General features: G+C 44.3%; 1 protein-coding gene across 24 annotated transcripts in view; it reads right to left on the bottom strand.

The window, feature by feature from the left end:
• Window positions 1–15,917, bottom strand: part of LOC135444249 (poly(rC)-binding protein 3-like) — a 497,164-nt gene that overhangs the window by 7,634 nt on the left and 473,613 nt on the right. For 14 of the 24 annotated variants that reach the window (XM_064705626.1, XM_064705627.1, XM_064705618.1 and 11 more), the window contains 2 exons: window positions 12,116–12,285; window positions 4,049–6,401 (listed from right to left, as the gene is read on the bottom strand). The exons of 3 other annotated variants lie outside the window; for them this stretch is intronic. In XM_064705626.1, the coding sequence (XP_064561696.1) occupies window positions 6,053–6,401; window positions 12,116–12,285 (519 nt within the window). In that variant the 3' untranslated portion in view covers window positions 4,049–6,052. 7 more of the 24 variants (XM_064705634.1, XM_064705631.1, XM_064705633.1 and 4 more) reach the window with 4 other exon arrangements.

Below are 15,917 nucleotides of genomic sequence, written 5' to 3'. Positions count from 1 at the left end.
GGGTGACTTGCTGTGCTAACTTCTCTCCTGCCCTGATGAAATAAGCTGCTGCTGGCATGGCTTAAATGTGGAACAAGGTCTGTATTTGGTACAGAGGAGCCCAAAAGTGACCATACAAAACCAACAAACCCAAATAACAGCAGACCAATGTTCTCATTTGCTAACATGGTTGTTTTTCCTCCACTGCAGCACTTAATTTTAAAATTTGCTTCAAATTGTAAATACTGATTGAAAAGAACATTGACGTCAGCTTTGGCCAGGCCCCCTGCCAATAAATTCAATTTGAAGAGAGACACATTTTGCTTATTGCATTCCACTATAATTATTCTCTGCATTTTATCATCTTAAAAACACTGAGCTAGAAAAGAGAAAATCCATATTACTAAAATATTTTCAGCACTTAAAAATACTTCTTTTCTTATAATCCATAAAGGTTGCTCTAGAAAATCAGACATTCAGCCTGCATGAATCATGTAGCAGGTGTCATTAGAAACCACAGTGTGAGTATGTAATGGTACAGAAATTCCCTTTTGTTAGGTACCATCAAATGACTTTGACTCTTTAATTTCATGTCCATGGCATGTCCTAAGACACATGCCAGTCTGTAGGGGGACAGGACACATGCTCTGATGCAGAAACTGATTTAATCAACCTGGATTCCTGGAACCAAGGAATTAAGTACACTAGTGCCAAGAAGGGCAGTGTGTACTTACACCCCTAGAAAGCATGGCTTGGGCCAAGAGATGGAAATTTCAGGTGTGAAGCAGTTTTTCAGGGTCTGCCTTCATTTGATCTTCTGTTCATCAGTTCATTAGAATTATCCTGGCCCGATAGCTGGGAAAACAAATGTGAGCAGTTCCTTTGTGTAGACATCTAAACCAGGTCTTTCTTCCAAAAATACAGTGGAGCCACTAATACCTTGCACCATTGGTGGCTGCAGAAGTTACAGGGGATAGGAGAGATCTCTGTTCAAATCCCTCCTTTGGATGCTGTCCTTTAATAAACACACCCTTGGTGTCACCCAGCTGAGCAGCCTGACAATGACAGTGCTCCCTGTAGAACCTGTGCCACTGCTGAGCCCCTGGATCAGTGAGCACTGTGACTTTTAGATAATCATGACACTCACTCCAGAAGGGGAAGGTCCTGTCCCAAGAATACAAACAGTGCTGAAATACATTCAGCTGGTGTTAAGGCTGTGGAAGAAACCGGATTTTCAGACTGTCTTGTGAAACCTGACAAACAGCACCTTGCCTGTGCAGCCCTCTGAGGCTGAGGCACTTCCCAGGTGCCTCTGTTCATGGCACCACTGAGACTCTGCTGCTGCCTACGAGCTTGACTGGCCCAAATGTGAACCTTGGGGCCCACAGATGCCCTCTGGCGATGCCTGAGAACAGAAACCACTCTGTATTAGCAGAAGACTAACTTTGTTTATTTTCCTTCTGGTTTCAGCTAGCATTCACGCTGTCAGTGTTTTTTCACTTGAGAAACACAACAGAGCTGCTTGAATTCATTGGAGATGTTTCCAGAAACCTAATTCCAATTTGATGACGCAAAAGCCGAATTTGTGCTGTCTTTCATCTGGAAACTCACATTTGTGTGGGCAGTGACCTTTTCACAGCGAATACATGCTTCCTCTTATCTACCTTTGGGCATGAGTGGTTTACTTTTCTATTTCTACTTTTCTTACTATTATTCATTACCCTTTTTTTCCCCCTTTTTTCTTTACCATCTTGTCTTTTGTTTGTCTGTTTTGTATATTGAAGATATTAGGAGCTTTTTCTTGCCATTCAGAAATATTTTCCAACTAAACTAATGAAATTAAAACAAGCTTAGATTTTATCACATTTCTGCCTGTATTTTTGCAAAAACCCTCTCAGAATACTTCCTTCTTAGTATATATGTTTGTATTTTACCTCTCCTCATTCTTCACACAAACGTGCCCCTGCACTAGTTTGTTTAAATCTTTCACTTCTGCAAGCCACATGTGAATTATTCATGTGAAAGATACTACACACCCCAGAGCTGCTGCTGCCCTTTGCCTGGCAGCTTTATTGGGAGAGCAAAACTTTGACCTACTTAGTGTTGAGCTGCAATAATATATATTTTTTTTTCATTTACAGTAGCCAGGCTAGCCATAGAAATAGTTTTTGCTGTTGAAGAAATGAAGACTTATGGAGGTCTCTGCTGTGAAAGCAGCTTCAGCTCTCCTTTAAAGAATGAGAAGTTAAATACATTTCAAGTAATAAAAATGTATTTTAAGTAATAATAAGAGAACTTTATCAAATTATTATTACAGCCTATAGTTTTTCTAAGAGTTGGAATAGCTAATTGTCAACATTGGGTAAGGCCTCGTGGGCACTGGGGTGCAGTGAGCTGTTCTGTAAGGGTGCCCCTTGGCACCCTTCATCATCAGGGGGTGTTGTGTGGCTGCATCTGTGTTGAGGAAGCTGTTGATTTCTACAGGTCTCCCAGTCTGCATGCACGTCCTGGTCGTGCCCCGATTCCAGGCACTGGAGAGCGCTCCGTACCCTGGAGACCACGGAGGATAAATCGTCGTGTAAGCTCGGAGGGGCAGGGAGGGGAAGCAGGACCCCAAGCTCAATCCCTGAAAGCAGGTAGGGACCTTTAACAGAGTAGGGAGATGGAGGTTGTACAGTCCTGTGTCATTAGGGATGCTGCCAGCAAAGCTGCTTTCCCATGAGGCCAGAGCAGTACCTGTGACAGCACTGCCAGTGCCCTAAGAGCAGAGGGGGCCAGAGCGCAGCCAGTGGGGCTGTAAGGCAGCAACAGCTCGGGGCCAGCCCCTTCCTTTTGCTTGTGTGTGAAGAGAGAACCTCAGGGCTGTGACTGCAGCGCTTCAGCAGATCCAAAGGAGGGTTTGAGCAGCTTGGAGCAGTTTCAGGGCAGCAGGAGACAGCTCCTGGGCCTGCTCAGCTCTCCATTCCCCGTCCTACTGCACATTGCCGTGCCCTCCAGGGCCTGAACTGGCTCCTGGCAGGGTGGAAGGTGCAGGCTGGAAGCCACACCACTGGGCAGTGCTGCTGGGAATGTGTTACAAAGGGCCTCAGTAATACAGTACTCAGCATCCAAGTTCATTCTTTCATTCCTGTTTTTCCTTCCCCAGTATCTGATCTATAGCTCAGTCTGGGAAAAGACCAGAGATACAAATCAGTGGCTGCTTGTAACATGAAGCCAAATTTGTCTTTTCTATGCAGCGTGAGAAGTTCTCAATGAGCAGCTTTGTTAAAAACCAAATCAAGTTTTGTAGAAATACTGCTGACTCTACTAATTGCACAATCTGGCTCCCTCTAGTCCTGAAGAGACTCATCATGCCTGACAATGGGCTAACATCCTTACTAAGGTTGCCAGTCTTGCACAGATGTTACACTGTTTCCCAATGAGCAGTGGGACCTTAAGCGTGATGATATGAAACCTTTAATCATTAATTGAAAACAAGCAATTTGTCTGTGACCTTAGTTTGACAATCCATAAAATAGTGCTTCTTCAATGACAAGTTAGCAACTCGGTTACAAAGAACAAAGTTTAAACAACACAACAGTTGTATGCACAAAGCTACCACGTCTTTTTTTTTGTTTGTTTTTTAATCAGGAAAAAAATTTATTTATAAAAACGTCTCATTTAACTTACTGTCGAGTCTCTAGCTGAATAATACAGTGGTTTAGAACACTAACGGCCCATGCTTTTATACAGATTAGCCAAAGCATGAACATCAATGAAAATCAACCCCCGAAAATAACTTGTCTCTGCTTTATGTTATGAGCCACAATAGTGTTAAAACTGGAACAGTAATGAAAGCAACACAAGAGTTAGGAAGCACAGTTGCTTAAAGAGTAAAGGAAGTGTTTTCTTTTGATGTCTCAGAATAATAAGAAAATTAGAAATGGCAGAAACTCCTCTGTAGATTAGTCCATAGAAAGCATTGTCTCATGGGGCTTTGGAAAAGTCCTGTCTGGTGGCTAATGCACTAGGGCATGATGAGATACATTACAGAGCCCCCAGGCCAGTAACTTCTGAAGACAGCCTAAAATGTAGGAACAAAAATGAGGAAAAGAAAAGGAAAAAAAAAGCAAAAAAAGAAAAAAAATCTTCTCACTATTAAAAAAATACCACTTGAGTACAACCAGCATAGAACAGCATTTCAGTGCAGGCAATTTTTCTCACACAGAGGTTGGTGGATTTTTTTTTTCCTTAAATGTCAATTATTGAAACAGTTACAATAATCCAGAACAATTTTACAGCAGTTTTCTAGAGCTTTTAAATAGCTGTGGTACCTTGACATTATTCCCAGTTTTTCCTTCAGTATATGCAACCAGAAAAAAAAAAGAAAAAAAAAAAAAAAGAAAGGAAGCCACAAACGAACAAAAAAACCCCACAAAACCAAAAAAAAACCCCAACAAAACCAACCAAAAACCCCATTTGGAAAAGTGCAAATTGTAACAATGGCAGTTCTACAAATGGTTACAGTGACAAAACTTAGTGCAAATGTGCTAAGGTGAAGAAAAGCCCACAGAATACAGAAATGACACAAAATACTGAGATAGTACTTAGCCCTATACAATAACACACTTTGAAATACCATGTTTTAAAAAGTATTGCATTTGCATTGTGTTTTAGTTTATATTAAAATGCACTGAATACAGTTCAATTGTTAAAGCTTTGTGTCCAAGGAGTGCAGAGTGGATGAACATGGCGGGCTAATGGGATTCTGGTTTTGGAAGTGGTGAGGAAAACAATATTGCATTACTGAGTTATGCAACAGAAATTAAAAAGAAGGTGGATGGACAAACATAAAATGCAGTAAGAACTAGTTCCAACAGCTGGCAACCAGCCACTCCATTCCCCAGCTCTCTTGTCTTTGGCTGCCATTACCTGTCTCGTTTTAGTTAATCTGAGCATCCTGAAGTGCTTGGTAAAGGGATGGGATCTGTCCAGGCAGTAGCCTTTGAATGACCTCTAAAATGCTACATGTTTTTCATGATTACCATACAACCTGACTGCATGATTAGTGGGGAGTTAAACAGGGATGTATTGTGTAGTGAAATCTAATGAAAAATGGTCATTTTGGCTGAATAAAACATACATGAGAGGATATACGAGATAGTGACGGCATCTGGCTTGTACTTGCTCTGAAGTACTTACAGGAATAAGAACTGTGTTGGTGTATGTAAAACATCTGAGTGCAAAAGGAGGAGCTTCCTCTCTCTTTCTCTCCCTCCCTCCCTAAAGCAGAGTTCTTAAAATTACGTTTTTCCAAAGTGGAGAAAAATGGTTGCACCCTTTAAAAGAATCATGTGGAAAGGCACCGGTACCTGGTATTTTTTCCTTACTGTTCTGCAGTCATTTTAATTTAGCAGTTTTTCTCAGACCAGAAAGCTTCATTTGTTGTATGCACAAGTACCTGAAGTTGGTACCTCCTAACTGCCATCTCCTGCTTGTAGGAGGATTTTGGGATGGGGAATGGGGATCTCCAGGCCTTTTAGGAGCAGCAGAATGACTAAGGGGGCCAGCAGCACTTCACAGGGCATTGCAGGGGCCCTGAAAAATGCCGGATTTGATGTGCTAGCAATAGAAAAAATGCATCAGAGATGGCACTTTGCCATGAGGAATTGTTCTGCAGTTGGAGGGATCCCTGCACATGGATCTAGGTGTATTTTTATGCCGGGCAGCATTGCCAGAGCAGGACCCGGCTGTCACCGTTTTGCCTCATTTACATTTTTTCCGTTCTCCTCACTGTATCTCCCCCCTTGGTGGGCTGGGGGCAGCCCTGCCTTGCCGTGGGGCTGCTGAGGGCCAGCCCTGGGACAGTATCCGGGGAGAAGGAGCCCGGGCTGGCACCTGCTGGCTGTTGGAACTAGTTGGAAGGTGGTGCCTGGTGTTAGGTGTTATGGAGAGCAGAAGACGACTTGAGTCGGCAACAGTTAACACTAGCAATCGAACAGAAAATAAAAGATGCCGTATTGTTTCCTTGATAACTAGGATCTACCACAGACTCTTGGCAGAGCTGGCAAAGCTTGCATTGTGTCTCATCCCTTCAATATGGAGCAAACTTCTGGCGGTCAGATTTCTTAACCCCGCTCGTCGAAGGAATTTTGGCAGTGTAAGCGGACAAACTCCCCGTGGCCCCCGCGGCGGCCGCGGCATTTAGTGCCAGGAGTGGGACAGTTTTCATGCCAAGCAGACTGGAGACAGGAACGGCATAGTGGGTGGTTGGCAGAGTTGGTAGGGGAGGGGGGGTACTGACGGAGGCGGCGGAGGCGGCCGCCAGCACGGCCATGGAGGTGGGGGTGGAGGTAGGGGTGGCAGACTGAGAGAGGTTCATGTTGAGGTCAACAGGGGTCGTGACGGAAGCGGTCTGGGTGCTGACTTTAGCCATCTCTAAGCTGCAAACGAAGAGAGGAAGAGGAACAAACAGGTTGGGAGGGTTCAGCCAGGGCGGTGGGGCCGGGAGAAGGAGGAGGAGGAGGGAGGGAAGGAGGGAGGGAAGGAGAGCAACCACGAAAGGGCAGGATCCAGGATTAGATCGGTGGACGAGGGGGACAGACAAGTGGGAGGGAGAAGGGGGAGAGAGAGAAAAAAAGGGAAAATGAGGGTCAAAGGAGGAACATGTTATGTGTTAAAGAAGAGAAATAACAAAAGGGTTTTCCATGATTTGATGGGAAAACATTACTGAGACTAAAGTTCTTTCAGAACAGAAAAAAAAGAAAAAGGAAGAGGGTATGGGGGTGTTGCTAGTTCATTTTACATATGAAAAAAAGAAATCTAAGGAATGCAGGTAATGGTAAAAAGATGGAAAAATGAAACTTAAAAGAAAACTTAAAATAATTATGAAGTTTACTCCCCAGCACTGGTATGGTGAATTTTGCTTTTCAAAATTAGGGTATTTTTGAAAGGGGGACGCGGGGGGTTTTGGTATTTTTTTTCAATTTGTCAGTTTTGTGACACAAATAGTACACTTAATCATTTTGCTAGGATGAGAGGAGACTGAGCAACAATTTGCTGCTTCCATTTAAGGCATAAAGTTTTGGTTGTTTTGGTTTTTTGTTTTTTAAGTGAGTTAGTTTTTCATTTCATTCACTGTGAGGTCAATGTGCATTTTTCATATAAAACAAACCAGATTAGCCAGTGTGTTCACTTCACTTTATACTTTCCCCAGACTTTTTTTTTTAATATCACAACAAAATATTTATGCAATCTAATCATAAGTAAATTAGTAAAAAGGAACACTGAAGAACACCCCGGCTTGCACAGCAGTGGTATCCTTCCTGAGCCTGCACAGTGGTTACAGTGAACATGACAAAGCTTTCCAGCTGACACACAAGGTACCACATGGATACAACAGACACATCCTCAGACAGACCCCACCAGCACCAGGAACTTCCAGACTGACCTGACCTCCAAGCCCAGGGCAGTGATGGGCTCTTGGGAGGGTGTAGGAATCAAACCACCCTCACTTTAATCTAACTCCACCCATCAGCAGGCAAGTGAGTTTGGCCCATACACTTCTGCTTTTCTGTACATTTTCAGACATTAAAATACAATAATTCAAAGGACACACTGTTGTCTTCGTATGCCAAAATGTTTGCCTAGATAAATCCTCCCTTTGCCCATTTGCCTGTTGCAGCTTGTGCACTGGCTTTTGGGTTGGCAAATGACACAAATACTGATTTCAGGATGCTTTTTGCAGGTGACCAGCTGGGAGCTATGGCAGCCTAGCATAGAAATAGGACTATGGGTTAGAAAATCTTTGCTAGCTGTGATTGCATGTGTATTCCTAGTCAGTTTGGGGTTGTCTTTTTGGCAATTACTAACTTGTCAGGCTCCTGGGCTTTCTCCTGAGGTGAGCAGAGGAGCTGTAGCAGCTCCTTGCTTCCAGAGTGAAGTGCCAGCAAGCTGCTGGCTGACCATGCAGAGGACTTGGTGCTTTCTTCCCACACCCCATCAGGCTCAGGAAGGCTTCCCAGCACAGGGCTTGTGCTGGTCCCTGTTGGGAGCTGGGTAAGCAGGCTCGAAGAGCAGCTGTAGCCATGCTGCAGGCTGGGAAGGAAACATGGTCACCCCACACAGGGCTTGGAAAGGCTTCTCTTTTTCTCACCTTAAAAACAGTTTTGAGGGTAACAGCCCCATGGCCATCCACTGCCAGAGAAAGGCAATGACCAGCATGCTGCCTGCCTCATGCAAGGATGCAAGGATCTACAGGATACACAGGCAATGGGGACACTGGACTAGAGCTTCCCAAAGCACTGCTGCTGATGGTGAGTCTGAAGGACACCTGAAGTGGGTCTGAGATAGGGAGAGGAGTGTGGAGGAGAGAGGGAGATGTTTGAGCACCGAGCTCCTCTCTCCTCCACAAAGAAAAGAGGGCTCTTGGAGCATAAACACCTCAACAGCTTTTGCTGGGAAGCTGGAAGGAGCACATCTGTGAGGAGCTGGGAGGGAAGGAGAGAGAGTGTATGAAATTCAGACTCCTTTGAGGGAGGTGAAGTTTTGGTTTTCCTACCCTGAAGTCTTTATCTGTCCTCATGGATGAGAAACTCAGCTTTTCTAAGCAGAGAAGTGCACCCTTGTGCTGCTTGCCATCTACTCACACAGAGGGGCTTATGTCAATCAGAGAGTCCAACTCCACTGTATATCCTCAACTTGGGGGTGTAGGAACTACATGTGATACCTTAGTATGTTTTGAAAAACTCAGTTTATACAGTTGGATTTTTAGTATTACTCAGTATTATTCTGGGATGGAGGTCCATAGAAAGGTACTGCAGGACTGTGTTTCAGTGACTCCAAATTTGTCTACTGTGCATTTTAAAAAACCAAAAAAATCCTTACTGATATAGAGGGGGGGGGTGTTTGATCCTAAGCTTTTTCCTGCACTAGCAGGGAGAACAGATCCCACAGGCCAAAAAGCTGGTGTTGGTAGCAGCCATTCCAACTCCCTGTCTCTGGCTTACTCTCATAGGGATGACTGTAGCAGTAATTTGCCCTCTTTCCCATCTACTACTTGTGACAACTCACAAGGTGGGAGTTCTTCAGGTTAGCTATCATCTCTCCCATACCAGCAGCAATTTCCCAAACCAACTGTGGATGCAACAACGTTGCATATGAAAGGGGATGAGGAGGGTGAGGCAGCCTTCATAGAGAATTTCACAGTGACAATTTTACACTGTCCCTCTGCAGGCCTGCACCTTCTGAATATATACACTGAAGGCCACATCCTGCATTACCTGAAACTGGTCAAGAGAAGAGAGCAGGTGTGGCTTTGGCAGTCCTGTTGGGTCTGTGAATCAACTTCTCATAAAAAAATACCTTCAGGAAACTGCCCTTCAACAAGGAGCAAGTGCTGCTGACTAAATTCATTTATAATCCAAAGTCAGATAGTACACAGAAAAACTAAACTGCAGTTCAATCTTAAAAGCAAGAAGATGGAATTGGGTAATGAAAATCTTGTTACTACAGTGGAGACCAGTTAAAGAGACAGAAGGCTTTACAGAAAAAAAGACATTTCAACTGCAAACAAGCTAAGACACGCTCTATTCATACAGAGGCCAGCGCTCGGGTAAGCAATACAGAATCAAACCAATACTTTATAAGATTTAAATCTCTGTCTTGATAAGATATGAATATATTTATATATCTATAATTTAGAATATACTATGTACATATCCAACACCAGATTGTAATAAAAGTCTTAAAGCAAGCTGATAAATTATTCTATAGACAGCAACTTTGGTTGGAGGATAGCTTAAAGACACACACAATATGTTTCAGGAATACTGTGGATAGATAAGTTTTTTACACCTTATGTTGCTGAAAGACATGGGTTTATGCAGAAATACTGGCCCTGGAAACCAATTCCCACAAACAATAGATCTTGCAGGGGAGGAAAAGATCTACCTTATGCTGAATGCTTATATAGCTGTTATTTCTTGTAATTATTATTTTCACATAGCAGACCACACTTTGGGCAGTCTGGGTGCTGTATTCGTCTCTTCCCAAAGCTGTTTTATGCCACTGTCTTTAAAAGAGACAGGATCACCTGTGGCAGGTTTAGGAGGTGGCTCCCAGCACACAGAGGCAGCGGCAGCAGCAGCCTGGCTCTGCACCTCTGTCCTGCCCCAGCCCCTAAACCTCACTAGAGCAAAGCTCCCGCCTGCCTCTCAGCTGCTCAGCCCTCCTCCAGTGCGACTGAACTCACACTGCTGCTGTGGTGGCACCTGGCTGGACAGCAATGTGTCATGTGAAAGGACAGGTCTGGAACAGTGTCACTTCTTAAAATGAAAAAGCCACCTTAATTGCCTATGTTACCTTACAGCTTAATTTAGTACACATTACTTTAGGAGTCTTCATTTACAAATGAAGTCACTTCATCTAAATACAGTTCCAACACATGGTACATAGTAATATATGATGGTTTATTGTAGATGATGGTAACATATGACTTCTATCTAGAAATTTAACAGGAACAGAATACTTTGTTTCTGGTTTCACAGGGTATAGATAGAGATCCGTGGTATGTGACTGCTGAGGAGTTTTCTTCTTTGCGAAAGTATGTTAAAAAGACCTCATATAGATCCCATTCCACCACAAGAACCATTAAACAGTGATCAACAGAAGTGTGAGAGTTCACAGATTTTTCTAAAATGAGTCAAAACAGTTTTGTTCACTAGAGTTTCTGTCTCTGGTGAGCAGCTCACTGCAACTCCATTAATAAGTACATTATTTTATTTGCATGCTTTAGCTGTCTTCAAGATCCTAAATTGTTATCTTCCGAGATCCAGATGCATGCCATATGGTGTTTGTGCAACTAAAAATGAAGGGGTCTATTCTCGTCTCGATGTGTGGGGAATCCCTGAACACCAAGAGAAGAACATATCCTTAAGGGTTAAAGGAGGGAACACATTTTTATTTGATTACAGGGCTTACGGAAGTGACTTATATTTGCTACAAAGAATATAAATCAAAAGAGCTGTAGGTTGTTTTAAGATTCTGGAAATGGTTTATCTCAGTTTTCACAGTGCCACCCCTACATGTATCTTTCCCTAGGAAGCTGCTTTCAGGCTAAATTATGAAAAGCAGTGTTTTTGTCTGCTGTAACACAGAGCTGCACAAACATCCCATTCCTCCACTCCAACCATCGCACTGGTGCTCTACAAAACTGGGATGGAGAGGAGGCTGGACCACAGGAAGCCACAGACCTGCTGTGACTGCAGCTCCCACATAAATCACATACTTTGTACTACCTTAACAGCAAACATAGTTAAACACAAAACTTGATTCATATCACAGTAATTTTGTGGGGGGAAAAAAAAAAAAAAAAAGAAGCCATAAAATACATAGCTATTCCCCTCCCCCACCATATGTTGCTTCAGTCCAGCATTTACAAGGAGATCTATGAGACAGCACTATATCCATTGCACTTTCTTCTCTACATAATTGCAAATAAAAGTGGGATCAATTTTAATATTTTTCTAAATAATCATATAAAAACTGTTAAGAGACCTAAGCCATCACCATGGCTTAGGTAAACAGCCAGTGCTTTCATTAATTCTGGGACCAGGAAGTGGAAAAGCAGATAGTCTCACCCTGTCTCATTAGGGAATGCTTCTTACAGATTTGTGGTGCTGTTTCTGAAGAAGTAAATCCTGTGCCTCTTCAGCAACCTAATGTCAGTTTATCAACTCTGAATGGCAATTTCCACTTGGTAAATTAAATCTATTTTGCAATCTGTTTCACTATATTTGCCATTCAGGATAGTAAAATGGGTCTGTTAAAAGTGTTTTTCCTCTAAACAATTTATGATTTTCATTTAATTTAATTTATCCACTGATATTTTAGGTGGATGCTAATATGAATATTCAGATTTTGCAGCTTTTTCATTCAACATGTAGCTGGAATTGCACCGGATTAAGCTCCTTTTCATGTCAGCCAACAGCAAACCCAGGTTCTAATGATACAGGCTTTACAAACCATTAGGAATTGAGTAATACTATGCAAAATGGACACTGCAAAGCAACTTTCTGGATCTACCCAGGACAGACATTTGCTGGAGAGCAGACAGAGCAATCTCGCAGAAGCATGATCACTTACAAAGCCAACTTACCTTGCATTAATGAGGTACTGTGCTAAGCTGATGTTTGCAGGGGATCCTGTGATTGTAACTTGTCGTTCTGCGGAGCCTTCTGTGGCATTAGCAATCTTGATCTGCGCTCCTGACATCTGCCTGATTTCATTTATCTTACTGCCTTGTCTGCCAATAATGCAGCCTATTAACTGGAGCGGGACAAAGACTGAGATTAGTGCCACAGACACAAGCAAAATCCACTTAACTGCAATCTGTAGTATTGCTAAAAAAATGGTTATGAGCAGCTCAGTAGCTAAACAAAAAGATTCTTGCTCTGCTGTTTGGAGGGAATCTTTAGTGCAGTCTATGGTCTCTGTGATCATATGACTCTAGATCCAGTTTTGCTGCTACATGGTGAAGTCAGTATCTTATTTCTGCTGTTTCAAGAATATTTCACTGTCTCCATGGCAGAAAATGGCAGCGTGCTGTGATGCTGAAAAAACCAAACCACTTGCCAGTGGAAGCAGCAAGCCAAGAGCAGCAGCTGGAAGCCAGGCTGACCATCCAGAGCTGCTGTGTGTGGCTCTGCACCTTTCCAGAGCACTGACAGCCCTACATCTCCCTGGATACACGTGGCTCTTGCTTGGAGAGGTACTGTGCATTAAAGTCAGTGGGATTTACAGCTCTCTGACTGCAGGCAGAAGCAGGCATAGGAAGATACTGAAATTTGTCCGCCTTCTCCTTTAGAGAAACTTACCAAAACTCTTGTGTTGTGAACAGAACTGAGCCTGAGCTCTGTGTGTGTGTGCATGTGTGTCCCAGTGTGTGTCTGCTCCAGCATGGGGAGCCCCAGGAACAAGTGGGCATGGAGCCAGCAGCTGAGGCTGAGATGTTTTGGTTTCTGTAAGGGTGAGGAGGGGAGTTTTTTCTGTGTTAATGAAGGATGGCCCCGAGAAGCTCAGCCATGGCCAGAATGAGTAGAAAATGGAAACTTTGATCTGCAGGTGTGTTGATGCTAGGATAATGTCACCAGTTTTGCAGAAGGATATGCCAAGATACAGAGACTGCCCTTCCCCTGCCACTCTCCCTGCTGCTTCAGGCCCTAATGTGTTGAATACCCTTTGTGGTACTGTAGCCCTTGGAGTAACTGGCCAGAAAGATATTCACAGTTGTCCATGTTTTACCAAGAGAAGAAAAACCTCCCAATGCAATCCTTGCTTCACACTCAGGGACAAACAGAAAGCCAAAGTGGATACCCAGGTGGCTGAAACAAAGACCAAGTTTTGACAAGCACGAGAGGAGCAACCATGAGGGGGGAAAAATGGGGTGGCAGGAAATGCACACAGGACTTCCCATCCTGCTACAACAGGAGGGCCTTGCTGAGCTCCCTGTCCTCATCCCAAGGAATCTCTCAGAGTGTGTGACTACATGCCAGTGCAGAGGACTGGTGTGTGCTTCTCCAGGAAGCCTCTGGCCTGTCTGTGTGCACACCAATGTGCCTGCACTGGCTGTCTGTGGGCAGCACAGGGACCCCTAAGCCTCTGCTTCTGATGCCTCAGTCTCACTGGCCTCCAGGCTCTGCAGGGAGTGAAGCTGGTGCAGGAGAGGAGAGCAGCAGAGCAGGCACCTGCTGGGGTCACTCAGCAAGCTGCCACTTGTATGTGCTGGGGGTCCTCAGTGATGCCCAGACTGTCACCCAGGTGGGTCAGTGCAAAGAATGTGCCATCTCCTAGATGAGTTTGAGTTAGGTAGTGAGGATTCAGTCCACACTGGTCAAGGACACTGGTGATGCTGGTGTCTGGAAGAGAGGTTTGGTAACCTTTGGCCTGAAGCTCTCCAAAGTCATTCTTCATTGCTGTGACAACAGGATGTTTGGACACCCTCTGCAAGCTGTGACACGGCCTGCAGCTCATGCAGAACACACAACTCCATCTGCCATGCAGGAAGGATAGCAGTGCTGGGGGCTTGGGCTCTCTCTGGGGTGCCTTTCTCATTACATGTTATTACACTGAAATTTGAGCAGTATCTGAGTATTCAAGAGCTGATGTGTTCTAGAACTCATTCAAGGGACATTTAGTTATGGGGATTTTGTTTTATATAGAGACCTGCCTGAGATGCCTTGCTCTGAGATGGAATTGTCAAACTGCATCCAACCAAACACCTCTGGTGCATTTGGGAGAGGAGCCAAACCTACCACAGACTATACCAAGCCTACTATACACTGTAGTCTAATACTGTATGAACTAATAAATGTAATCAGCAGTGGCACAGGGTCCTGTTGGAGGCCTGTCACTTGTGGTGTCCCCCAAGGTTCAACACTGGAGCCAGTGTTAACGTGTTCATCAGTGACTCAGAGGAAGGGGCAGAGGCCTGCTCAGCAAGTTCCCTGATGACACAGAGCTGGGAGGAGAGGGTGACACCCCAGAGGGCTGTGCAGCCCTCCAGAGGGACCTCGACAGGGTGGAGATGGGCAGAGGGGAACTGTCTGAAATTCAATAAATGTGGGGGCTGACCTGCTGGAAAGCAGCTCTGTGGTGAAGGACCTGGGGGCCCTGGCAAAAAGCTGTCCATGACCCAGCAGTGTGCTCTTGGGGCCAAGAAGGACAATAAGATCCTGGGGAGCATTAGGAATAAATAACACTGCCCAGAACAAGTGAAGTCATCCTGCCCCTGTACTCAGCCCTGGTGAGGCCATGTCTGGGGTGCTGTGCCCAGTTTTGGGCTACTCTGGACAAGAGAGACATGGAGCTCCTGGAGCAGGTCCAAGTGCAGGGCCACAAAGATGAGTAAAAGACTGAAGCACCTCTCTTATGATGAAAGGCTGAGGGAACTCAGCCTGTTCAGCCTCAAGAAGAGACAACTGAGGGGGGACCTCATGAATATCAGCATCTGAAGGGAGAGTGCCAAGAGGGTGGATCCAGGCTTTTCTTGGTGGTGCCAAACAGTACGACAAGAAGCAATCAATGGGCAAAAACTGATGCACAGGAAGTTCCACCTGGATGTGAGGAAGAGCTTTTTCACTGCGTGGGTGACCAAGCACTGGGACAGGTTGTCCAGAGAGGTTGTGGAGTCTCCCTCACTGAAGATGTTCATGAACCATCTGGACACAATCCTGTGCCATGTGCTGTAAGATGACCCTGCTGGAGCAGGGAGGTTGGACCAGACAGCCCTGTGGTCCCTGCAACCTGACCCACTCTGAGATTCACCCACTCTGGGAATACTTGTATTTAAGTATCTATAACATACACATATGTACATACACACACACAGAGTATGTACATGTACATGCATCGATAATTTGACTCCTCAAGACTTGGGTGGAAGAGCTCACACAGATGTGCATCAAGCCCAGTAGTCTGTCTCTGACTGTGGCAGTAACCCATCCTTACAAGAAAAAAAAAGTAAAACCAGTGTGAGGTATAAAATAAAATTTCTGCTGGTATTTCAAATTTCCTCCTAAGGCTTACAGACCACCTGAGCAGTAGCTGCTATCTCTACCTTTATGCTCCATAGCCCATTTGCCTGACAATTTCTTTTTGAACCTTTTACTCCTTTTGCTGTCCAAGGGCCATGGCAGTGACTTGCAGTGACTTGCAGAGCTTGCTGATGTGTTAAGTATCACCATTTGTTTTTACACCTGAAAGTTTCAGCTGATGTACCCTCCTCCTTGATCTGTGAGCATCAAGTAAAAATGGTTCCCTTTCTACTTTCTCTAGACCACCTCTGTCTTCCCCAAGCTCAACATACCTCATTTCTCCTTGTGCCAAAAAAACTACAAACAAACCAACCCTAAAACACATGTTCTGCTTTTTGCTTTTTTCTAGCTTTGCTCTGTTCTTTG

The sequence above is a fragment of the Zonotrichia leucophrys genome, chromosome 2, assembly GCF_028769735.1.
Source record: "Zonotrichia leucophrys gambelii isolate GWCS_2022_RI chromosome 2, RI_Zleu_2.0, whole genome shotgun sequence".
NCBI classification, from domain to species: domain Eukaryota; kingdom Metazoa; phylum Chordata; class Aves; order Passeriformes; family Passerellidae; genus Zonotrichia; species Zonotrichia leucophrys.
This window is presented reverse-complemented; position numbering and strand designations above follow the sequence as displayed.